Below are 25402 nucleotides of genomic sequence, written 5' to 3'. Positions count from 1 at the left end.
CCTTCTCACTGCTTGGTGTACTGTGAATACAAAACTTTTCTTCCAAGTTGTAGGTGAATTCGCATTGATTCAGAATGCAGCTTGTCTTTCTGAGGTATCTAAGTGCATTTGGTTTCAGACCGCAGTCAGGAGCTGCGGTGCTGTGCACAGCACCCGGCAGATTCAAGTCCTTGGCCAGCAGCGCAGCTTCAGCCGATGTGCACAACCAGGGAGGAGCTACAGTGTCTTGGACAGCAGAGAAATCTATGGGGTCCAGATCCTCTCTGACTTCCATGTTCAAAGTAAGACTTCTCCATTTTCATTTCCAATACATATAACCACACAAAAGAGGTGTCTTGCAGATCCCCCTGAATGTCACCGGTATCCAAGTCTAGAACTGTTAAACTGAGGAATGTGCTGTGGGTGAAATGATCATCAGATTTCCAGCACATCAAGCATATTGTTTCTAGTTGAAAATGGAATAAATGAACTACCTTGGAAGGGGTTAGAAGCACAGGAGGGTGGTGCAGGGGACAAGGAGAGGCCCTGTTGTGTGGCTCTGCACTGACATCTGCTGCCAGATCGGGAGCAGAATTACCCCAGGCAGCTCCAAGGTGGCTCAGGCTGTGACCGCATCCCTTTAGGTGGGACATTTTTGAAATTACTCTCCCTCTTGCAATTACTGCACATTGGTTCTCACTGCAAAGTGGTGTCAGAGCACACAAACCAGATTGCTTTTTTTGCTGAAACTAAAAGAGGAAGTTTTATTACAGCATCACAACTAGTGGTCACCAGCCACCCACAGGTCCTCAGGCCTCAAGACCAGTCCTGGGCAAATCCTCCCTGAACTGGGCTGCTGCAGTTCTTGGCTTCTCAGCCCCAACTGTTTCACCACACACATCCTCTTCCATTGTGATTCAGTGACTGCCAGCATCGACAGCTTCAGGCATCTAAAGGGATTTTGGTGGGGAGGGTGGGGGCTGCCTGTGCTCAGGCCTGCACTCTGAAAAACCCTTCACTCAGCTGTTAAATAAACCTGAATTCCAGAATGATGCTATGATCCAAATGTTACCCAAGAGATTTTTATTTTTTTTTCCCAGCTGTTTGCGTGCATTAACACTTCAGGACCAAGAGGTTTTACTTACCCATAACAGCAATTAACTTGTGTCTGAAGTTCTGGAAATGAAGTGTTACCTATCTTTGCTTTTCCTGAGGTCTTTAAGGTGGTAAGAGGTCTCAGAAAGTGTCTCACACAGTCCAAGGGTCTGAGGGCAGTACTGGCAGCCTTGTTTTAAATCCTAGTGGAAGCATTCCAAATAATGTTGACACCTCCCAAAGATGTGCAAGCTGCAGGCCCTCTTCAGAAAGTAGATAACTATGTACTGCCTTTCAAAAAAGACACACCTGCCATTATTTCGCAGATCAGAAAAAGCAAAGAAGGTCTTCCTCTCAAGCCTCTGTTTGTCTGCCGTGAGGAGCGCTTGTTCATGAAGTCAGATTTAGGCATCCCAAGCCTGCAATTGCTCGACGCCTGTAAGATCTTCCTGACAGTCACACCATGCTCTGCTCACGGTTTAATATTTGATGCATGTTGCCAGAGAGCAAGGATCAGAGTTCATTGCTCCTTGTACCTCTTAGCTACAGAATAAGTCCCTTTTAAATTTTTTTTCCGCCGCACTCCTATAAGAGAGCTGTAAAAAAGGCTCCCACCTAAACTATCTGATAGTTTGAAGGACAGGGCACTGTCCTGGAAGAAGAAAGGTTGACCACTTTCAAGCTGAGGAGGATGCAAACTCTTCCACTTCCTGAGTGAGTACTTCAAGCTGTCATGTAAGGAGGAAGGTCAAGTGGGGCAAACAGGTGGACCATACTATTGCACCATTCCCTTCTCACCCAAGTGTTAAGAGAGAAGAACGCGTCTTGCTTGGCTCTTTTAAAGAATGGTGCTGGATAATTCCCTGCACAAAGATATGAGTGAAGTAGTTGTATGGGACCTTGCTTCAACTTGCCTTTGTCCTTAAAGTCCTCCCAAACTTGATGGCTCAGCCTGCTCAGCACCCTGTTTTGAAATACAACCTGTCTTTGCCAGTGTGCTTTCATAGAATCACAGAATGGTAGGGGTTAGAAGGGACCTCTGGAGATCATCTAGTCCAACCCCCCTGCCAGAGCAGGTTGCACAGGAATGCATCTGGATGGGTTTTGAATGTCCCCAGAGACGGACTCCACCACCTCTCTGGGCAGCCTGTTCTAGTGCTCTGCCACCCTCAAAGAAGTTCCTACTTATGTTGGGATGGAAATTCCTATTTTCGTGTTTGTGCCCGTTACCCCTTGTCCTGTCACTGGGCACCACTGAAAAGAGCCTGGCCCCATCTTCCTGACACCCACCCTTTAAGTATTTATAAGCATTGATCAGATCCCCCTCCAGTCGTCTTTTTTCCAGACTAAAAAGACCCAAATCCCTCAGCCTTTTTTCATAAGAGAGATGTTCCAGTCCCCTAATCTTCTTGGTAGCCCAGGGGTAGGCACCTCTCAGAGGTCTATCTAGCAGTGCAATGACTGATTTTTGGACACTTAGGTTAACCATTGATCCCCTTTCCTGATTCCTACAATGATCACCTGTAACTTCATATCTGCAGGAGCATCAGCCTCTCCAAGGACTGTATGGAAGAAAGGAGAATTCAAGAAGCATAGCTCCAGAGGCTGATTTTAGCTTATGAAGCTAATCTTATTCATAGGCCACCAAAGAAACACAGAGCGCAAGTAAAAGAGAGTTTACCTTGAAATCTAAATCCCCTTTTGTGAGGATTTGTGCGAGGAGTTACTCCTCCCAACTAGAGATCTGTGGTCCATTCTCGTTAAGCCCTGGCGTGTGTCTGGTCTGCTGCGCTTTGCTGTCAGAGGGAGAGCTCTGCAGGGAGGAGGGAAAGCAGCAAAGCAGGGGGTGGCACCATGTAACATCGCTTTACTTCGGGGAGCCACCCGTTCTGCAGCTCAGTGCATTGACTTCAAGAGAAAAAAGGATCAGATGAACTGAAAATTAAAAAAAAAAAAAAAATCACAGCATGTCTCAAACAAAAAATATACGTTATTCGCAATCTCCAGGAATAATTTATAACTAACGGAATGCAGTGTGTTATTTTGGTACCCGTTGTTGTAAATGTGGATGGATTCTTATAAATGAAACTTTTAACACAATTTAAAAATTAATCTTAATCAGCAGGAAAACTGGATCATCTGGACTTCTCTGAAGCAGGTAAAGTAAAACACTTTTTATTTCAAGAAATATTGCTTCTAGACTTTCCCGAAGCCAGAATTGTTCTATAAAAGTATCACAGAAATATTATACAAGATTTAAAAACACAGTCTGTATCCTAGTAACTTAAAACCTATGTACAAATAGCATCATTCATGACCATAAATACGTTTTTCTATCAATCAGCCCGTAACACATACATCAGGTAAAGAGCTAGTAGTTTTAACATATGTACAGAGTCCATCAAAAAGACTGCTTCTTAAAATTATTAAAATCCTACTAAAAGAATCTCCTTTTTAAAAAGTTTCAACTTAAAATACAATGCAATGAATGTAGGTTTAACCTGCAGTGCTTGCAATAGCCAAAAAGTACTCACTACGCTAAATAACATGTAACAGATAGGAAACACACCCATGAATTGGACGCTATGGAGTTACATCTGTTTGAGATAATTCTCTTTTGTTGTTGTTGTAGTACTAATTGTTTAGAAATTTATAAACAAGCAAGGGAAGATACTAAGTTCAAGTAAAACAGATTTTCAAACTCCTTTTCTTATTATACTTTATAAAATTTAATGTTTGGTAAAGTTCAAGAAAAAATTTAGAATACAACAACAAAAATTATCTAAACTACTATTTTTTACCTCATGTGCCTTTTGTATCTAGAGCAATGTAAATCTAACAGGATTTTATCATTCCCTTTAAGGCCTGTTCAAAACAAAACAAAAAGAATTTAAGTCTCAGAATTCTAGTAATGCTTTTAAGATACTGTTTGGGATAATAAAAATCAGATGTGGCGACAAAAGCATATATGTATTGATGTAAACCTTTCTACCAGTATCAGCAAGGAAAAAAAAAAAAAGTCAAAAAACCTCATGGATTTTTAATACTGACAATATCAACATATAGGGAAACAATCCAGTTTAAACAAATCCTCCTACAGTTAACAATCATTAGCCATACCTTTCTGAGAGTAAATTTGGTTAAATCAAAGTAACAAAAACATGCAATATTTTTGCTAAAATAATATTCAGAGTCTGTTTCCACAATCCATGCTGATTACCTCTTTCCTGTCAAACTATTTATTGGTTTCACAATTACATGAGACAATGAGCAAACTAAGAACACGTAAGGCATTAGATTCATAAATGGTATGGCATACAGGTTTTAAAAGTGCATTTTACTCGAAAGCGTGACATTAGGAATTTCCAGTGGTTAAAATAATTTATGAAAAAGACAGTATGCGGACAGATTGGGTGGACTGAAACATTCATTCATGGTGGGATCACTTGGAAACAGAGAAAGTAACTTGAACATCCTTTTCACAGGAATAATTTTTAGCTTTCGGAGAATGTGCTACTGCATTTGAAAGTTAACACTGTTTCTTTTCATCAAAAACTGGAAATCTTGCTTCCCAGTGGGGAGAATTACTGTGAAAATATGTGCGTGTGAATAAAACAAATGCACACAGACAAATACTGAACGGGGCTCATTTTAGCTGCAAAACATATCTACAATAAACATGGAATGTCAGCTGTCAGGATTACCTTTATTAGTTTGCTAATAAGAAAAAGGAGAACTTATTTAATGGTTTACAACTTGATCTAATCCGAGGAGAGTGGAGCTGAGGCACTGCCTTCTACATTTAGGATTTGTGAAGTTTCCCCTGCAAGACTCTCTTCCGTTTTTTTTAAGGAAGTTCCTGTTTTCTGGGTACCGATAGATGAATCCCTAATGGATATGTTTACAGCCTGATGAACGAGGGGTTCATCGGACCTCACGGGAAGATATATTTGATCTTCAAATATATCTTCCACAGCGTCACTGTCCCGATGAGTGTCTTTTTGAGGAATGCTGATGGGTTGTAGCATGAAGCTATGCCGGGACTCCAACTCTATCAAACCGTTTCCACTGAAATCCATATCAAAACGGTCCGATTCTTTATCCTCCATCCAATTTTCAGCTTGATGATTATTTCTCCAGTGTGCGTCATTCGAACTACTTTTCTCAGGAATATCATTGTTTAATTCAAGTTTCCTCTCCTGACTTAAATTCACCGTGCTCAAAGCGAGGGCCGCGAAGTCCGTTGGCACGATAAGCTGCAACTCTTCCGCAGGCAAGCCGCTCGACTCTTCAGCAGAGGCCATTTCCACCAAGGCAAAAGGCGTGGATGATTCGTCCCCATCCCCATTGCTTTGAGCAATGTTACCCTTGTCTGTTTTATTTTGCTGGTAGTAACTGTTCAGCAGTGCAAACATTCTATCTACATCCTTCAAGTAATTAGTCCAGTCAGCCAGACTAAGTCTATAGTTGTATCTGTATTCATATACACTTTCATTCACACTGTACAAGTCTTCCAGTCCTTCCCAGTCGATGTCACCAGTGAAACTGGGCAGGTTAGCCTTCCCATCCATCCCATAACTGTCCTCTGTTGAAAGAGAGAATAAAGCCTAATGGTGAACACCAGCTTAAATGTGCAAGCTAAGCTTCCATGTGTTTCTACTGCAATTTGCTTGAAAGCACCACTATTCATAACACGTGTAACTCAAAATGTAAGACGCTCCACATCTCCTGTTATCGCGTTAATGATTCTGGCCTCAGGGGTGTGTTCACAGCTCCTGCTGAACACACAGCAAGAAACTCCCTGTCTTCTGCAACATCCTTGGACTGAGTAAAAAAGAGCAAAATCTAATCTAAATGGGGCTTTGTGATGACAAACAGAGATAAATCTTTCCTCTGATTTTTCAAGACCAGGAAAGGTGCTTCAATACACAAATATTCCATTCGCCTTTCCTGAACACTCCACCAAAATATGGAATAAATGAACAATGGCTAAGAATAAAAAATAGGACTAACTCTGAAAGCCATTAGTGACCTGAATTTCAACAACAGCCACAGGAATTTGGTGTCTGGGTAGCTCAAGACATATGGTCTACAAACCAACCAGACACATTTTATTTAATAAATGATAGCCAAAGGTAGTATTTTATTTACTTTGTAAACACTCATTTTAATTTACATGGAGCAATTAGGAGAAATAAAAGCTGTAAAAGCTTGGTGTGAATTAATTTATAGGACTGCACCGCTCTGTAAAATAGTGTTAAAATATACATAGATATAGAACCTCCTAAAGGTTTTGATTTTTTTTTACTTAAAAAAGCTTTCAAAGAAAATTTCTAACAGCTTTATCAAATAATAAGTTTGAATAAAGGGCATACATATAAGCCTATAAGTAGCAATGGAGCTGCGTTTTGTATTGATTATAGCCAGAAAAATCAGACATGAAGGAAACCCATTTCCAAAAGATTTTTAAAAGTCACAACAGTGGCTATAGTGACCCAGATTATCAAATGTAGTGTGAAATTTTACATTGACAAGTAACACTGAACACCACTATTTTATTTAATTCATTGTGCAGACTGTGTTCAGTCCAAAGATTTTATCAACAAAGTGGACTACAAGGAAAAAATAATCAGGTAATGCAAAAGCCTGTCAGGCAAAGTGGCAAATTTGTCCTTGCAAACGATGCTGTAGGCAATATTTAGTAATTAGTTCACTGAGATGACTTACTCTCTTTCTGAAAATTGTACAGGCAGGTAGGCTAGTAGTAATTACCTTGGAAGTTCAAGTGGCAACAGTCCAACAGCATGAACTGAGCACAAATGTTTATCTGTATCGAACCCTTCAGCCCTGCAATGGGTTCCTGGCATCTCCATTAATTTGTTTGCATTTTAACATGGCCTTTCTCATTGTTCAAGTGAAACAACTTGTATCTATCATAGCTTATATTCTTTGCTTCTTTACTAGCTTGGGATTTCACGGTACAAAGAATTTCTCCAATATTTAGTCCATCATATGGAAAGTCAGAAAAATACCATTATGGTCACAAAAAAGCCTGAGATTTTCCTATGATGAGGGGCTTTATTCTGCTCCCACCAGAGGACAACCGCTTCCCTTACTTGGAAACATCTAAGTCTTTGATCTTAATTTATATTTCTTCACTTAGTACAACAGCTGTAAGTATTTTGCAAAGTAAAATTTAAGTATCTTATTTTTTTTAAAGCAAGTTCTAGAAATATTGTTTTTGCAAACACTTGGCAAACTCCCTGTTACAGGAAGGAACACAAGCTCTTTGGATTTCGTAGGACAGATGTAACAGAATATCTTCCTTCTTTCTTTTCCTGAAGTAGACAAGAGAAATGATATCATGGCATGGCCACATGAGAACCATCTTTGTAAGTCAAATTATGGATAATTTGTTTCCTGAAACAAAAAATAATTAAATACCGCAGAGGTTTCAAGAAAGAAATCTTATTATTCCCGTGCTTAGAGGCACAAAGAACCTTAAAGAACATCGTAGGAAGGGATGCATTTTTGAGGAATTTAGTCACCAAACCCTGTAAAATATTAACCACACTACAAATGCAACATTATTTAAATTTTGCTATCTTATTATTTATATTGATAGCTTCATACTTTTTTTTTTCTTTTGCCAAATCAGAGCCTGTATAGCAAAACAACCTGCTGTAGGAACAGCCAGTGGCCAAAGCGGTTTGGTATGTGATGGCAGACATTGAAACTGGTAGGCTACCATTTGACCGGTAAGAGGTTTGGGGATGAACCAGGGCAGTGAGGGTCAAAGGAGGGGTCAGAAAGGTGCCTTTGGGCCCAGAGGAGCCTCTCCTGCCTGTCCCAGGCAGCGGGGGACAAGTGGTTGAGCTGGGCAAGCTGGGGTGGCAGGGTGGGCAGCGGGAAGGTCTGGGGGCTAGTGAGGAGGAGCAGGGTTTCCATCAGCTTCAGCAGCAGGGCAACGGGGCTGTGCTGCACAGAAGTAAGATCAGCAAGGGGTTTGCTGTATTCCTACAAAATAGCTCAAAGAGCTACACAGTCCTTCATACTGGATCTGTTTTTTTCCCCCCTCTAAGTGAGGCTGTTTCTGCAGCCTCAGAGGAGTTTCACAGCCAGGAAGGCATTGGGAATTGTTCCATGTTCTTCATGTCAAGCAGAAAAAAAATTGTTTAAACACATGGGACAGTGGTAACTTGTATTCATACACGTTAAGCAAATAAGAAAGCAAAGTTTTAAGGTCCTAGAGCTGGTTGTATGTTGGTTGACTGAGTCACAGCTTAATTCCACAACTTAGCAGTAAGCATGAAAAGTTTCCCACTGAAATCAAAGCATACAGGGGAAGGAGAGAGGAAAGAAAAGGTTTTCCCCTGTAAGAAATCTCATTACAAATAGGTGTGAAACAGGAAAGCGCAGGTAAGTTGCATTTGAGTATCAGCATGGCAGTGGTTTTCTTGAACAATAGCTTGGAATCTCTCAGCTATGTCATAAACCCAAAAGAGAGAAAAATTGTTGCTAACTGTTCACAGTAATATATTTTCCTTTTTTTTAAAAATCAAGGATTAGCTAAGCTTCACTCTCTGATTTTTGTGCCCCAGAGTCCCATGATGCCATCCGTGTCTGCGTTGTCTCAAAACTAATAAGAGATTTGGATATATCTCCACTGAGAGGAAAGACAAGTAGCTGCAGTCGTCTCCTTGGTGGCTTTGGAAAAACTCAGAGAAGCAGGAGAGCAGAGAGGAGAGTGCAATTCCCACTTCCTGTCATCCTCCAAGTCTGCAGGGCCATCAAAGGACAGACACCCGTCCTGTCCTGCTGAACCCTCTCCCTGTGTGTTCAGCAAACAGCACTATACTGGCCGTTTCCATACAGGCCTGTTGTCCCAGTGTTGTGCTTGCAACACAGGTAGTGCTGTACTAACTCAGGACGTTTTCAACTAGAAACAGGTCTGAGTGGAGAAACTATACAGTTTGAAGGAAGCCTAAGGGGCAGTTCAAGTGATTTAGCAGCACGGGTCTTTTCCTTTCTTACCCTGTTGCTTCCTCTGTAGGCATCAAGGGAAGGATACTCTTAAGAGATCTTTTTAATGATTCCTGGGAAATGCTTTCTGTTAATTTAATTTTTTGTTTGTTTGTTTTAGAAAAGAACCCAGCAATTTCCACCAGGATGGGACTTCAAACAAAAGGTTGAACTCAAGCATCTGTGTATACTGAGAAACAGAGTGTCTGGAATTTAATGGCACAGAGTAATATCAGTTTTTTATACTATACCTGCTGTTTATCCCAGTAGCAGAATGTTAACTGACTTAGTATCAGAAGTTAAAATGTTTTCATTACTAAATAGTGTAGTAAGATATAATTTCAAGATTAATCCTGTGTGCTCTACTGTTTCATGCAATCCTACAATTCAAAAATGCCTGTTAGAGCTGTAGTTAAAATGAGGAAAGCTTACAAGGACATCTTCTAATGAAAGCATAATTATAGGGATTGCTTTCTATCACTGCAGTAACCAGTTCCCACCAGGCTGTAACAAGTAATGCAAGCAAACGGGATATAACCAAATGAAAGCTTATCATTCTCCTAGATCTCAAAACTACTCTAGTGAGAAAACACAAAATTAGCTCCAAGGAAAAAATAGCTGCGTAAATTGGAGATCTATAAAACATTGAAATACATTATCTTAATTGTTCCCTGGCTGCTGGGAGCTGATGGCAAGGTTCTCTTCAGAGGACCCTGTGAAAAACAGTTTTATGTAGAGTTGTATGCTCCTTGGACCCAGTTTACACCTCAGGCAAATAATGTTTATCAGGAGCTACTCCACCAAAGTGCATGGAGTTGAAAGTGTATAAAACTGATATATCATGAGAAGACACCAAGTCTGACACTTGACAGACTTCTAATCTCTTTTTTTCCCTGAGTACCTGTATTGTTCACTGAACAGCAAGTGCAGTACTGTTAAGGCCTGAGTTTTTTCAGTCTCTTCAGGCTTTTGCTTTATGTTTGACAGGTTCCTCCACTAGGAGGAACTGGGCTCTGCTTGACAAATGTGTAGGTATGATAAATACACTTGCAAACAGATAAATATACTTGCAAACAGCAGCCTTTCGTGTATTCCTCAGGTTCAAGCAATAAGTATAAAAAAACCTCACCTGGTGCCCTTCCTTAGCTCAACCTTTCTAAGAAATTTTGTTTCATGCATGTGTGATCTGGTCTGAAAACATCAGCCCCCCCGGCCAAAAGGAGCCTCATCTTTCTGCCACACTTATTGAACTGTCTCCTGCTGGCTTCGCAGCACATGCTGCTCACCCTGAGCACTGCTTTTGCTTACAGCAGCATCTGCCAACATTTCCTAAAGCCAGTGAGAAGATTTTACTTTCCTTCTGTAGATTGGATTAGGCTCTTTGGATACACATACCTCAGAAAACTTTCTAAGCACATTTGTTTTACGTTTAAAAAGCAGCTGTGTAGACTTCCTAAATAAAACCAGAAAAAATCCCCAACCCATCCGAAATCAACCCAACAACAGGAAAACAACCCAAAAACGGGGATTCTTTTTGTGTCGTTTTCCTTGTGTAAACATCTAAGAAATACAGGCATGAAATACGAGCTGTATGAAGTCTTGCTATGACAATGAGCTACGTTAAATGCGGAATGGTAGATCTGAAAAACAATGGCCAAGTTCAGTGTAGAGTGGTTAGAAAATGCATGCATCAAAAGCTATGCTGTGTGCAACATGGCAGGATACAGACATTAGTTGAAATGGACTGGAGTCATGCAATTATTTGGAAAGAAGCTGCTGAGGAGAATAAAAAAGTGTGGATACCTGTGTGGATCATAGCTTCCTCCATCTTTATTTCCTGATATAGGAAAATACAAGAGTAACTTTTGTTAGTGTTTAGAACTTGTAAAAACCATTCACAATGTAGCTTTCCATGCACAGCATCTAATTCCTAAAAAGAAATGTACTGTGTTAAATAAAGACAGAGCTGCAGTCCAACAAAGATTTCCTGGAAGTTTTATATAAAAGAACTGAAAAACCACAGTTTTTCAAAAATAATAAAACCCCCAAACAATTAGATATTGTAAAAAAGAGAAACCTTTGTAGCTGAAGAAAGAGATACAAAGATGCAACACCACAAGTTATGTAGAAGGGAATATTCCTGTAAAAAAAAATCACAGTATTCAATCAACCAAATTTAAGTGCAATGAATTCCAGAGTTATGAAGTATAAATACCAGCTATTTTTGTACTCAGAGACTCTTGTAAAGAAATACAGCTTTCCTCAAAAATAGAGGAGTCTACCGCTGATGAGAAGTTTGCAATATTAAGTCTCAGCTGTGGTGTGGAGCCTGAGGTTGTTCATCTAGGCAGACAGCAATTGGAATAAACACAGGATTTAATACCTCACCTGCTACTGGGAGGCAAAAACTAACCAAATAAATCCTGCAACAGGGAAAAGAGTTATGACTACGAAGGTTATTGATTAGCTCAAATAACACGATAAGCTTTCTGCAGCATTTTTGTCAAATGTTGTTGTTTGCCACCAGTATCTGGCTAGAATGACCTGTGCAAACTCACAAAGAAGGTTCCTTGTCATGCGGTTGTGCAGGATGGTGGATATGGATCATTCCAAACTGTTCAGAGCAACACTAAGGAGCGCCACACTTCACGGATACGATTAGCAATTAAGAGGATTTTTGAATAAAATGGAAATAAACACTTCTATTTTCTTGTACCTGTTTCAAGTCCCTTCGGCCTGGGATTGCACTGCTTATAACCTTGACAGCTTCGCAGTTCCATTAGCTGTATGTGTAATTGATTCAAAATGCCTCTTTCCACTGTATGTACTGTATTCGTCAGCTGAGAAAAAGAGGAATGGAGGGAAAAAATAACTTGTTAACAGAAATAAAAAAAATACCTAGAGGAGTTTGGGGAAGAACAATTTGGAACAGGGAAAGGGGTTTACCTGGTAGGGATCAGTGTTCATATCAAAATACTCCAAGAAGCCAGTCGCAAACTCACAAAAAAGAAAATTGTGGGTGTCGTTAACTGTTCGCAAACACCAGTAAGTGTTGTTATTTGAGCTTGTGCAAGCACAGAAAGAGCCCACTGTAATTAAAGAAACAAGTTATTAGCTTTCAGTGAAAGATAATATGCCTTCTTCTTCTACTAGTCAAACTTCTATGGGTTTTCCTGTACTTCAATTCTAGACCAATTAAAAAGAAATATTCTGTTTGAATAATGCTAGATTCTCATCGTAAACAGAACAAATGTTGCTATCCCAAAGAGTGTAACTGGATTGCATCTTGTTTTCACTTTTCAAGCTGGGGAAACCTAGAGTGGGATTCCACTCCAAACTGAAGACACCTGGATCCAGGTGTCACAGCAGCCATAGAGGTGACCCGGGTATATCTTGTTTGTAATCTTGTTTTGCCAGTGGAAAAGGCTGTAAGAAAGGTATCCCCCTTAATTTTCAAATGAACTGCTAACAAAGCTTGGCTGTAGAAGAATGTCTCTTTAATTCCAATAATAAAATATTAATATTGCCTTAGATTTTTATTTGGATTTATTTAGTTTTGTTATCGGTACTGTGACTAGCTGTAACAGTATCAATGTTTTGAACAAACTTTGTAAAAATAGTAATGATATTGGACCTTTTTATCTGTGTAACGTGGGTCAATACATTAGCTCTTCTTCAAGTTATGGACTGAGCTCAAACCAGGACACTGTGTCAAAGGGACACCTTTTTAACCCCATGGCTGTTGCTGGAGCATTACCAGAATCCACAGCAATATGAGAACGCTTTTCATAACTGTTTGTTACTCCACAGTTGAAAACTAACAAGCCAATTTAATTGTTGTCTTTAAAACAAAAATCATGCATACGACTGCTTTGGGAACATTTTAAAATGTAAAAAGCATATTAACAGTTGTTCTAGTGCACTCAGAACAGATTACACCAGGAGACAACATCTTTCTCCAAATGAAAAATTGCTCTTAGCAAACTTTCTACTTGGAGTCAAATATGTTGTAACTTAATCATCGTTTGATCTTCAAGTTTTTGAAAGTAAAGTTTTCAGTCACTTTCGTTCCTCCGCCACCAAAGATGAGAAAGGTGTTTTGTTAATGCTGAATACCGAGAAATGTTGAAGCATGCCTCAATAGGATGGTTATTTATATACCCTGAAGTTAAAAGGAACTTAAAATATTTTCCAGCTATAAATTTTGTTCTTACGCACCAGGTGAGTGTTCTGTAGTTCTGATTTTTAAATTCTTTTAGAATATTAAAAACAGGAATAGGGGAAGAATTCATAAGGGATAATATCTGTATTTGCTTCACAGCAAGGTGAGCTGTTTGATATACTTTGAAAGCAAAATGGTAAAACTAAAGTCGACTTCTTCTGTGCTGTAATTTGTGACAAAATTAAAAGTCAAGTAACAAAAAGGATTTATGGAAATTGGAACAATAAGGTTTTTATTAATAACCGGAAACCTAATTAAAATTCCTATGAAATATTTGGTCATCTTGATCTCCAAGAGATGACACAAATCTCAGCGGCTGGTTGTGAAAGTCTATGTTTTAGAGGCCAACTCCCCTTTTACTTCTGCAGTGTTTAGCATCGAGCCTCTTGTGATAATTTCATATAAATAAGTAATGCAACAATTACCAACATACTCAGGTGATGTTCTTCCTTTGTACTTTAGAATAGCGGCAAAAGCAGCATTGCTAAGTGCCAGTTCTTCAAAATAATGCTCTGATTGCATGAAGTGGGAACTCCTTAACACAGCAGAGGATAACCTAGATCACATCTGCACGTGGGCGTAAGACTTACAGTTCCAGAATGGTGCTGTTTGCCAGTGGTTGTTGTCATGGGTAAAACACGTCAGTCCAGGGAGGCTACACTCGTCTCCTTTCTTCTGGCGCTTTTTCCCCTTCCTTTCCTTCTTTCTTCTCCGGTTCTCTTTGAACAGCTGCAGTTTGCCATCCACTTCCTGTGCTGCTTCTCTGTTCAGAGAGAAAGTTGGGCACGGCTGAGAAAGAACAGTCTCTATTTGGTTAACAACAGCATTAGCAGTTTTTACATCTTTCTGGCTTCTTTAAAACGAGGGGATGAGAGTATGCCCCTCTTCTAGCTCAGCTTCCATCCCAGCTGTTATGACAAGGTGTTCTCTTCAGTAAGCATGAGAAACTGTGCACTGTTGCATTTAGGTTTAACTGGATCTTTTTTAACAATCAAGAGGTCAAACAGCTTCTGAAATTATTATTTTCATCCTTTTTCTATCAATAGGTTTAAAAATTATTATCCATGAACTTTCACAAGTCTGTCCAAAACTACTGAAGGTCTCTTGTGAGAGCTTGCTTTATGCGACCTTTTCTTGCCCTCACCTCTTCCCTTCCCCTCTCCACAAAAAACCCCAAGCCACCCAAATTATATTTCTCCAATCACCAAAAAGCCAGCTGAAAGAGTGAGGGGTTAATAACAATCTTACTTGAAGGGATGAAGATGGCTCTTGAGTTTCTCTTGGGCCTTAACTCCTTTCTCTTTGTTGTAATAGCTACAGGAAACATTGTTAGGAATTATAAAGTCATGAAACCATTTTCAACACAAAACCAAAGCAGAAACATGCCATCTTTCACATTTTCTTAAGGAACTATACAGAATGACTTATGATTTTCACTTCATTTAAAGAAGTAACATCTGTGTGAGTGATCCTATGCTAGATTATAGCAAAAGACTACAGTTGGGTTCAAATACATTAGTAAAATACAAACATATTTAAGTTTAAAATTCTAAGATTTATCTTCTTTTTATTCACAGTAGCTTCTACTGTTAAAAGGAATCTAACTAAAATGAGTACCTGCAGTGGTTATAAATATCAATAGAGGTTATGTCCTTTCTTTTCCATCTCAAAAAACTCTGGTAAGCATGTAAACCTTAGCAATTGGTGTAGCTTTCAGTGTTGAATGTCGTCTCTCTTACCTCTGTTTACTACAATCACATTCATCTGGTTTTCTTCTTTTTAGGTGTCCTCTAACTTCCCTCAAATTCTTAATTTTGTCTTGGAGAGCTTCGATCTGCAGAGAATATTTCCAAGTCAGAATTATTCTTTGAAAAGGTAGCAGCGAAAAGACTTCACTCAGATTTTAAAATACCTCTTACCTCCTTATCAATGTAAGCCTTGTGGTCCTTCCAGGCTCTGGCGGATTGGTACAGCTCCCTCTCACAGTGAATAGTGTCATTTGGAAGAATAAAACATCTGTAGACATGAGTTTAACAAATAGGAAAAAGGAGGTCAGTGATTTCCCAATTGCTTACCCATTTCTGCTCTTTCTTCTAACATTCCAAGCCAATTCTTTGCTACACTCTGTTAAGAAATAAATGCAGTCTACAAGGTCTTCTCATGTTGATTTAACAATATTAATAATTACTTCAACCTGTTTTCTCTTAAAATTAAAAAACCCAATTTTTTAATAAAAAAAAATTAAATTTAAATAAAAAAAAAATTAAAAAGAAATCCTCATCCATGACAGATGTTCTGGGCCTGCTAAGCAAAAATGGAATGGCAATGCCATCTTGGAGATTCTTAATCCAATCAGAAATGAAATTGAAAGTGAAATAAAAATCTGTTCAGAATTTAAAGCCTCTTGTACAAAATGTGCCATTTCTTATTTAACCACCAGCTGCTGAGAAATATATTCCTCTGGCCACATGAATGCAACTCATCTTTCAAGTATGCAAAACCGTCAAGAACAGAACATACAGTCAATGGGCTAAAGATCAATATAATCACTGAAGATGAATAAGAATCAAATTTAGAAAAAAGAGTTCAAATAAATGGTTAAAAAAAAGCCAACAGAATACTGAAGTTAAAAAGTGTTGCATTGACAAAAAACATTCATACCAGTGTTTGAAAAAACATCTCTACCAAGAGAAAAAACATGTGTCAGACCAAGGAGGTGGACTGAGACAGAAAATCCAGCAGAACACCAGCTGGGCTTTCAAAGTCTCCATGATGACAAACAGAAATTCCTTAATTAAGGAAATATTCCAATTTTATAGACACAGCCTTTCTTGGGTCCTGCTTCATCAGAACCCCGCTTTATGTTTTTGAGAAGAATAGCAGAAAGGAAGATTTAGATGCTTATTTCTTCCCATGTTCTCTTATTATGTTTTTTCCCCACTCAAAGAAATCTGAAAGCAATACTGTAAATAGTCAAAACACTTTATGGAAAATAATAACTTTTCCAGAAGGTCATTTAAGGCTTTATTAATGCCATGGCTGGAAATTATCAATGTAAGAAAAGGAAAAATTTTACTTATTCAAAATTAATTTTTATGTTTTCTTTGACTTTTTTGGAGGGAAGGGAAGGGAAGGGAAGGGAAAGGAAAGGAAAGGAAAGGAAAGGAAAGGAAAGGAAAGGAAAGGAAAGGAAAGGAAAGGAAAGGAAAGGAAAGGAAAGGAAAGGAAAGGAAAGGAAAGGAAAGGAAAGGAAAGGAAAGGAAAGGAAATGCTATTTATATTTTAAACACAGTAAAAAGGTTAAAATAGAAGATTTTTGTTGCCTGCATCTGCCTGGCTTTTCAGATCAATCATATTAGCTTTTTTAAACTAAGAAATATTTTGAGAATTTTTGAGATATTTGAGCTTTTTCATTCAGATTTAGGGTAGGGCTAAAAATTGAAAACTAAGCATCTTCCAGAATGGAAAAACAACTGCAAGTCTCTTCAGAGAGAAAGAGGTCTAAAGTATCCTAGCTGATGTTAGTGGCTGCAAACAACTAAGCATTAAGAAAGATAATGTAACTGATCTAATCTGTCGTCATTTAGAGTGGGATTTCAGACATCTCAGATTTAGACCTCTATGCTAAATTGGTAGCCTAGGCTTTATAAAGAACAGCAGTAGTGTCAGTTTCACAGGGTGGTTAAACCATCAGAAGATGGATGTGTCACTACAGAGGATGAATCTCCCACTGCAGATGACTACTGCTCCTCAGAAATAAAATCTAAACTAGATGCCTCCCTTTAAAATATACGTACTAAAGTTAAACGATTCCGCCTACTAACAAACATAACTCAGGTTTATCTAAAATCTACAACCATATTTTTAAGATCTTAAATATTGGTACCATAGAACTGTAAAAAATGGAAAGAAAGAGAATACAATTAAAAAATGAAGATTTAATTTTAAGGAAAAAAAACAACACAGAAAAAGCAACTGTACTTGTGCGTCACTCTGACAGAGTTGGGTTGACCTATGGCACCAGTGCCATCAGCAATCATTGCGTCGCCAGGAGCACCGTCGGTTTCCTCTGCTTCTTCCTCATTTTCAGCATTGTGACGCTTGGTGATACTTTTGGTCTTTAGCACCTGCAGTTCTTCCTCTTCCAGATTTATGTCATATATTTCACCTTCAAATTCCACAGACAAGGACCGGGTTTGGCGAGTGTGAACAAATCGGGGTTTGTATTCTGAAGCAGAAGGCAGAAACGTTCCCGGTTGCATAAACATATATACATGATCCATGCCAAGAACACACAGCATACTCCAAAGAGTGAGAATGCTGTTCAGTAAAAACAGCTTATTTTATTCCGTGGTTTTACAGAAACTTATTTAATGATTTTTTTGACGCATCGGGGCCCACACTTTCATGTGTAGCATTAAATTTTGATTGCTCAGAGGTTTGCATTTCATGCTAGTCTGACCTTATGCCACAGTTAACATCTATATCCACAAAAAAAGTCAGTATCTTCAAAATCAGATATTTAGCCAGTGACACTCAAAAAATCAGAGACCATAGGATTAGAAGCCATTTTAGAAAATAAAACCGTTCAGTACTGTGAAACAAGGTCACCACCTGTAAATTGGCACGTGACATAAGTTTGACTTATGTTTTAAAATAAAAATGACTTTTTAAAAAGATAACACCTTTTCCTTTTTAAAGGTAGGCATTAAAAGGGCAAGAATCCATCGCATATCAGTGTATATGCATCTACATGTATACACGTATGTACACTTTGACACACACATCATCTCTATCTGTGTGTACAAGTCATAGACCCCAAAAGCTTGCTGCATTGTAGAGCTACAGTGAGATTTATTGTGTCACCCTTACCCATTGAAAGCTCTGAGTTTAATAGGGTTACAGCTCTTTGAGCTACTGTCTTGGAGTTTTGCAAGTACAGCAGTGTGTATGAGTCAGATTAACTAAAACAGTTAACTCCTTGAGGATTTTTTAATGTTACTTTCAAGAATACCTGTGTTTGGGCTCAGTCTGGAAGATCTTACAATTTTTACTTCTTTTGCTAAATGCACTTGTCCCAAATCAAGCTGGTAGAACCCACAGTCAATACCACACAAAGCAAAACCACACACACAGAGCCCTAGAAATACATAATCCAGCTTGTAAAAATCAGTTTTACAGCTTGTAAAAATCAGCATTTCCATTTGTTACATTTATGCTGAGCGCACCTTTGTCATCTAACAGTTAATAATAATTCATACAGGAGAATAAAATGGGAGCTCTAAGAAAGTACTGCCTTTGGCAGGTAGTGTCGGTTCTACTGCAGTTTTTATGTCAGTGTCTTTGAGAGACTCACACTGAACCTTTCCCGCAGGAAGCTTTTAGAAGTGCAGATAGTGAGCCTCGTTCAACTCTTCATTCAAAACCACCGTATCCTTCTAAACTGTTTCAGTGGTTGCCTGCTGTCAAGTGAAAAAAGGCTTCCCAGTCAAGTCAATGAAGATATTCATCTTCCTGAACAGAAAAACCCTAGTTTCAAAGCGTCTTTCTGATTTATAACCATATTACTCTTTAATAAAATGATGCAGACAGATTCATAGGGTCAGATGGGACAATTTCCGGTATTGTAACAGTCTCTGATGATATTACTTATTAATCATGTCACTGAAAGAGTCTGGAATATAAGCATCTTATCCAAGTGCCACCTAAAAACTGAGGCCTGAATTAGTCAATCCCTTAACAATGTCTTACCATCATGACTCTCCCCGGTCTACTCGGATGAGTGCTAAGGTGGATTTGGGAGAGGAAGAGGGAAGAGGAATAAGAATATTGTAAAGGACTCTTTCTGATGCTGCCTTCAGATGTTTTCCATTCAGATGTTTTCCTTTTTTATCTCCCCAAGTCACTTTCCCCTGAGTTGCAATCCCTATTCAGCCCTTGCTAGTGCGCTGGCGACACCTTCTCTTTCCAAGTTACATGGCAGGTATCTCCCCTTGAAAATATCACTTAGGGGAACATTCCCCAGTTTGAGAATCACCCTGGCAGCCTGTGACATGTTGACTTTTCAGCAGAGGTCTGCATGTACACACTGTGAAGTTCCTTATATCATACTAAATAAATGGAAGAAATTATATCAAGGCAGCATTTAATCTGAACAATGAGACAACTCAAGACAGATAATATTGTGGTTGAATGTACAAAGAATACCAGGGATTCTTCTTCACATGCAGAATGGGGGAGGCTTGGAATCAGGAAATATTTTGGATTATACTGACATTATTTTCTTATTTCATAGACATCTGTGCAGCATCTTCTAACTTTTACATTTCTCATACGACTGCATTATCTTTCTGTTTTTAAGACCTAACTTTATTTCATTCCCCATTCTAGTATTCTAGACAGAGAGCAGGAGAACACAGCCTGCTCTTGAACACAGTCTGAAATCCGGGTCTGCTTTTATTGCTATAGCTACAGAATTTCACTGTCGTCACTGGGCAGACAGATGAAAATACTTGTTCCGTTAAAAATAATGGCTTCTTACAATAGTGTGCTTCTGTAGCAATCATTAGCAGAAATAAATTCAAGTACTGCTGTCCTAAAACCCTCTTGTACGTTCCCTTCAGCCCACGCTCCACTAGAGGACACTGCAATCTCACGCGTGTCCCTGCGGGGATCCCGCTGCTGAGCTGCCGGCAAGTTACAGCCGAGCAGAATTTCAGTCCGACGGCAGTCACAGCACGGCAGTGCCTCAGCTAAAAGATATTTTTGGGATATCATCAAACAGCATGTGAATTCAGTGTTAACCATGCAAAAAAAACCCACTTGCTCTGGCCGTTTTAGCAAATCACGGCACTGATTCATCCGCGGATGCCGCCAGGTTGTCATGTCTAAGCAGCGCGATAGGTGGCCCCAGAGCATCACCACCACCAGCACCAGCCTAAAGACTATTCCTCACTGTGATCCAAGGGATAAATATTGTTATTACTATTATTGCTATTACAGAGGCAATTATGTAGAACTTGACTGCCAATTACAGATGTATTCATTAGACACAGAGGTGGTAACAAGAGCGTACTGGTAAACTAACACTCCACTAGCCATTTCCCCCTGCTCTTTGCCTCGGAGTCCAAGAGATCAGATAACACTTACTTTGCGCATTAGGGTTTCTCAAGAACTGTCTTTGATTTTTTCTTTGGGTCCTGCTGTTTCGGTAATCAGTGTCTCCACAGTTGCAGTCTTTGTCTTTACCGCTGTATCCCCGGGAGTGAATGCTGCGGGTCCTTTTTCTGATGGCAAGTATGTCGCTAGGTACCTTACATTTGTGAATTCGAAGTTTGCCAGAAGCATCCTCTGTGCACTGCCACTTCTGTGAGAGAGAGAAACAAAGATGATTTCCCAGCAGCCTTCCAAACCCCTGCTACTTTCAGGTGGACTGTGAAAAGAGACAGGCAAATCTCTTTAACAATTAAGCAGTCCTTTAAATAACAAACTGAGAAGGAAAACATTTTAAGGGACTGAATTCACTCACATGCTTCTGAACATCTCTCTCATATGCTAGGCAAACATAAGCTTGAATGAAATCACTGCAAATCTGCATAAAAAATTACAACCCAGCCAAAAAAGATATATAAATCAAGAGCATCTAGACTAAACACATCCCTGAAAGGAGCAAGTAAAAAGTCTTAATTTACTGAGCCACAGAGTACAGCTGTCAGGGCTGTTTCTACCATCTCTTTTTTTCATTGAAAAAACAAACTTTGTGTCTTTGTTCTGTGACTTGGAATATCTAACACGGTAGAGGGGAAAATAAAAAATCCCCACATATGAAGAATTGTTCAGTTGTAGAGTTCCTTGGCAAAGAGAAGGATGAATTGTGGGTGTGATCTATGGAAAAATACATAAACCACTAACAACATGCAATTTATCTCCTTACCAGTGGCCAGAGGTAGGACCTGCACCGTAAGACATGCCCCTGCAAACCATGCCACTCAGACCTGCAAATATTTTTGGCTCTTTATATTTTGTGTGGGAAGGGAGAAGCCTGAAAGCGCAACACCCCTGACCACCCTCCCTACAACCAGCAGGTGCAAGAGAGGGGCAGAACCTTAGGGACACTAAACAAATAAATTAGCTTGGATATACTCCTTTGGACATCTAAGTCTTGAGACTGAGTCTTGAGTCTGATACAAAGACTTGGAAGAAAAAGGTGCAGTCTGGAAGGAACACCTGTAAAAGGCATCGTACACATGCTGAGTATCAAAGCAAGTGTGGGATAATGAGAGGAAACGGAGTTTTTTCCAGCTTGTCTGCACAATATCTGTCTGACTTGATTATCAACATCACTGAACCAGATGGAAGATTCCAGGTGGATTTTTCCAGTGGATCCCACTGTCCTCACATTTCAAATTAATAAGCAACTGGGACTTTAATTTCTCTTCCACACCAAACTGTCTTTAAAAAGCAAAATGTCGTATTTCAAAAAACATGGATAGGTGCCGACAGGCCACAGCTCCTTTGCCCATGCCTGGAGCTTGCCGTATAAGGCTGCTGGCTTATAGCTGGCACTTGTAACACCCGACACAAGCTAAGAAGCCCATGAAGATTTTAAGTCAGTTGTAGTCCGAATAACAACAGGGAGAACTACAAATAGCCATGTTTATTTATAATTGGAATACAACTATAAATGGCTATTACCCAGTGAGCTTTGTTCACTTGTGCATCTTAAGCCACAATGACCAGACTTTGCATACAAAGGAATTAAGTTTGGCTGGATAGTGTAGGGAACTAAATTCACTAAAGCTGCTGATAACTGGAACCTGTTAGTTGCAGTTTCAGCTAAGTTTCTCTATAATGTGTCCTTTTTTAGTTCCCATGACTGAACAGTGCAGCCTTCTCTTGCCTCATTGATAATAGCAAGATGGCTAGATGCTGATCATAATGGAGTCCCCAGCTTAATTTTTGAAATGGACACTAATATCAGAGCACACAGAGTTCGGTAAGTCTCTTCCATTAACTAATGACTGCTCTGGACTGTTTTGGCGGTGCTGTCAAGCTGACTGAAGAACGAAGGAAGAAAATGAAGCCTTAGGTAGATTTGCTGACCTGATAACCTGAGGGGTGAGCTGACGTGGCTCTGAACTGCAGCAGCGTGAGAGCGCTCTCCGGCCCAACACACGGGCTGAGCTAAAAGACGGATCCCATGCTCAGAGACCTTGCCTGTGGATGGGCATGACTTTGAGCCCAGAAGAGTAAACTACGTGTGAAAGGCCATAGGCCTCCGCACAGCTGACGGCCGCCTGAGAAATTACATTCATGCCCAGGCTTCCGGGGTAAACCTAGACCTACAAGTGACAAGGTGGCTTTCGACAAGTAAATGTGCCTGAGAGCTAGAAAGCTTTGCAGGATTTGGTTCTGCACTAGCGTGTGCGCTCTTCCTATTGCAGTAACAGAAGATTGTTACGGGATAAGAACTGACCGCACCACTGTATTTCCTGTGTTTATGGGGCACACGTTAACGTTTATAAACATATGGCACTAGTTTTTAATGAGTCTCAAAAGCACCACTTTGAAGTAAAATAAGTATTCTCTTTGTCTAACATTAATTATAGCAAGAGGTTCTAGGAGTGGCTTCAGTAGCTGTTTAGATCATTTTTAACAGTATTATGACTAACATTGAAACAAGACTCTCTGTGTCTAGTACAAGCCAATAATAGTTCTCTATTTAAAACAGGGATTAAATGTGATTCAGTTCCTCTTTCCTTTTTTTTTTTTTTTTTTTTTTTAATTTTGCTTTAAAATGTGTCATTATAAAGATGCTCCAGAGTTCTAACGTGGAATTTTTAGACTAACTTTCCTGATTCCCTGCCCAAGCCAGCGTAACTGGGCACTGAGCATGTATTATGCAGTAAGTCCTAATGGTCCTTCTGCTCATCTTCAGATCTACAAAATGCATTAATGCACTTAAAAGAAGATTCTGACTGACGCGCTGCCCCTTCCCCTCCCCTGTTTTCTACCCTCCTTCCTGTTATGAATACCAAACTATTCTTTGAAATCCAGGACTATTAGGTTTGGTTTCTCGGTCCCCATTTCTCCATCAATACAAAAAATATTGGCACATACAAAAACTAAATATGACTTCATTAAATTTTAATTTGTATTTGTTTTCTTATTTTCCCCAGTGTTTATCTTCCTTCTCATGGCAAAGTTTCACAGGACACCTAGCCGACCTAATGATCCACTGTTGCCATATGAATAGGGATAGTCCCTGCTCCTGGCTGCACGCTGACTCAGGAACAACTGCGCCGATTTATTCTCTCCCTTGGTAGGAGAAAAGAGGACTAACTCAGAATTAAAAAACCCCACAGATTAATGGGAGAGGAAAAGCAGGACCCTGCCATTTGGCTGCAACAAGCCGTTTTATCATTTCAGTCATGTTGTGAATCTTAACCCGTGTCAGCCTTTTTCCCTGTCCTTGACTCATCTTTTCTTTCTTTCATCTCATTTCATCACCTACCCTCCAGCAATTAACTCCCTCTCACCTTAGCTCCCCCCTTCCAGTTTTCCTTTAACTTCAGAGGGGAAGCGAACATAGAAGAAGATCCTTAATACCCCCACGCCGATGCAGTCTTGAAACCCCCCATCTGAAAGCTGGTGGGACTATGCCACTTTACTGGTTTACAGCTGCCCCAAAGCGAGCGGGGTCTGTCCTGCACGTGCGCCTGAGGCCCCAGCTGGCTCCACATATGGTGACTGCCCAGCCCTTCCCAGAGCAAATTGCAGAGGCAGCTTAGGAGAGGTAAAGGTGTAAGAGGACTGGCCATCCTATGAGGAGCGGCTGAGGACTTTGGGCTTGTCTAGTGTGGAGAAAAGGAGGCTGAGGGGCGACCTCATGGCTCTCTACAGCTTCCTGAGGAGGGGAGGTGGAGAGGGAGGTGCTCAGCTCTTCTCCCTGGGATCCAGCGATAGGACACGTGGGAATGGTTCAAAGCTGTGCCAGGGGAGGTTCTGACTGGTGGAGGACATTAAGGTTGGGGGCACCCTAGGTTGTAGTGATCATGAAATGATTGAGTTCAGGATCATGGGTACTACGCACAAAACAACAACAAGAAGTAAAATTACAACCTTGGATTTCAGGAGGGCTAACTTCGACCTCTTCAAGAAACTGCTTGGAGAGATCCCGTGGGCTAGGGCTCTGGAAGGCAAAGGGGCTCAAGAAAGCTGGTTGATATTCAAAGACCACTTCCTCCAAGCTCAGGATCGGTGCATCCCTAAGAGAAAGAAATCGGCCAAGGGACGCAGGAGACCTGCATGGTTGAGCAGGGAGCTTCAGAAAAAGCTCAAGTGGAAGAAGGAAGTTTATAATAAGTGGAAGAAGGGACTGACCCCTTGGGAGGATTACAAGAATGCCACCAGAGCGTGCAGGGATGAAACAAGGAAAGCCAAGGCCGCCTTGGAATTAGACCTGGCTAGGGACATCAAGCACAACAAAAAGAGCTTCTACAAGTATATTGGAAGCAAAAGGAAGACCAGAGAAGTTGTAGGCCCACTGCTGAATGAGGCAGGAGTCATGGTGACGGAGGATGTGGAGAAGGCAGAGTTACTGAATGCCTTCTTTGCTTCGGTCTTTTCTGCTCGGCCCAGCCCTCAGGAGTCCCAGGCATTGAATAAAGTAACAGGGAAAGAAGACGACTTCCCTTGGGTTGAGGAGGAGCGAGTGAGGGACCAATTAGATCATCTAGATATTCACAAGTCCATGGGCCCTGATGGGATGCACCCGAGAGTGCTGAGGGAGCTGGCAGAAGTCATTGCTGGGCCGCTCTCCATCATCTTTGAAAAGTCCTGGAGAACAGGCGAGGTGCCTGGGGACTGGAGGAAAGCCAATGTCACTCCAGTCTTCAAGAAAGGCAAGAAGGAGGAGCCGGGGAACTACAGGCCGGTCAGCCTCACCTCCATCCCTGGAAAGATGATGGAACAGCTCGTTCTGGGTGTCATCTCAAGGCACGTGGAGGAAAGGAAAGCTATCAGAAGTACTCAGCATGGATTCACCAAGGGGAAATCATGTCTGACTAATCTGATAGCCTTCTA

At 40.2% G+C, this 25402-nt stretch overlaps 1 protein-coding gene across 10 annotated transcripts in view; it reads right to left on the bottom strand.

The window, feature by feature from the left end:
- Positions 1-3233: 3233 nt before the first annotated feature.
- The window catches only part of SULF1 (sulfatase 1), a 154522-nt gene continuing 132353 nt past the window's right edge, over positions 3234-25402 (bottom strand). For 6 of the 10 annotated variants that reach the window (XM_074577237.1, XM_074577236.1, XM_074577235.1 and 3 more), the window contains 9 exons: positions 20468-20684; positions 17300-17546; positions 15238-15334; positions 15058-15152; positions 14567-14632; positions 13909-14081; positions 12043-12185; positions 11813-11936; positions 10701-10933 (listed from right to left, as the gene is read on the bottom strand). In XM_074577237.1, coding sequence (XP_074433338.1) covers positions 10827-10933; positions 11813-11936; positions 12043-12185; positions 13909-14081; positions 14567-14632; positions 15058-15152; positions 15238-15334; positions 17300-17546; positions 20468-20684 — 1269 coding nt within the window. In that variant the 3' untranslated portion in view covers positions 10701-10826. Of the gene's footprint in view, positions 5660-10700; positions 10934-11812; positions 11937-12042; positions 12186-13908; positions 14082-14566; positions 14633-15057; positions 15153-15237; positions 15335-17299; positions 17547-20467; positions 20685-25402 lie in introns of those variants that run through there. The other 4 variants (XM_074577243.1, XM_074577241.1, XM_074577242.1 and 1 more) reach the window with 2 other exon arrangements.

The sequence above is a fragment of the Larus michahellis genome, chromosome 2 (genome assembly GCF_964199755.1).
Source record: "Larus michahellis chromosome 2, bLarMic1.1, whole genome shotgun sequence".
NCBI classification, from domain to species: Eukaryota; Metazoa; Chordata; class Aves; order Charadriiformes; family Laridae; genus Larus; species Larus michahellis.
Note: the sequence above shows the minus strand (reverse complement) of the source record. Positions and strands in the feature narration are given on the sequence as shown.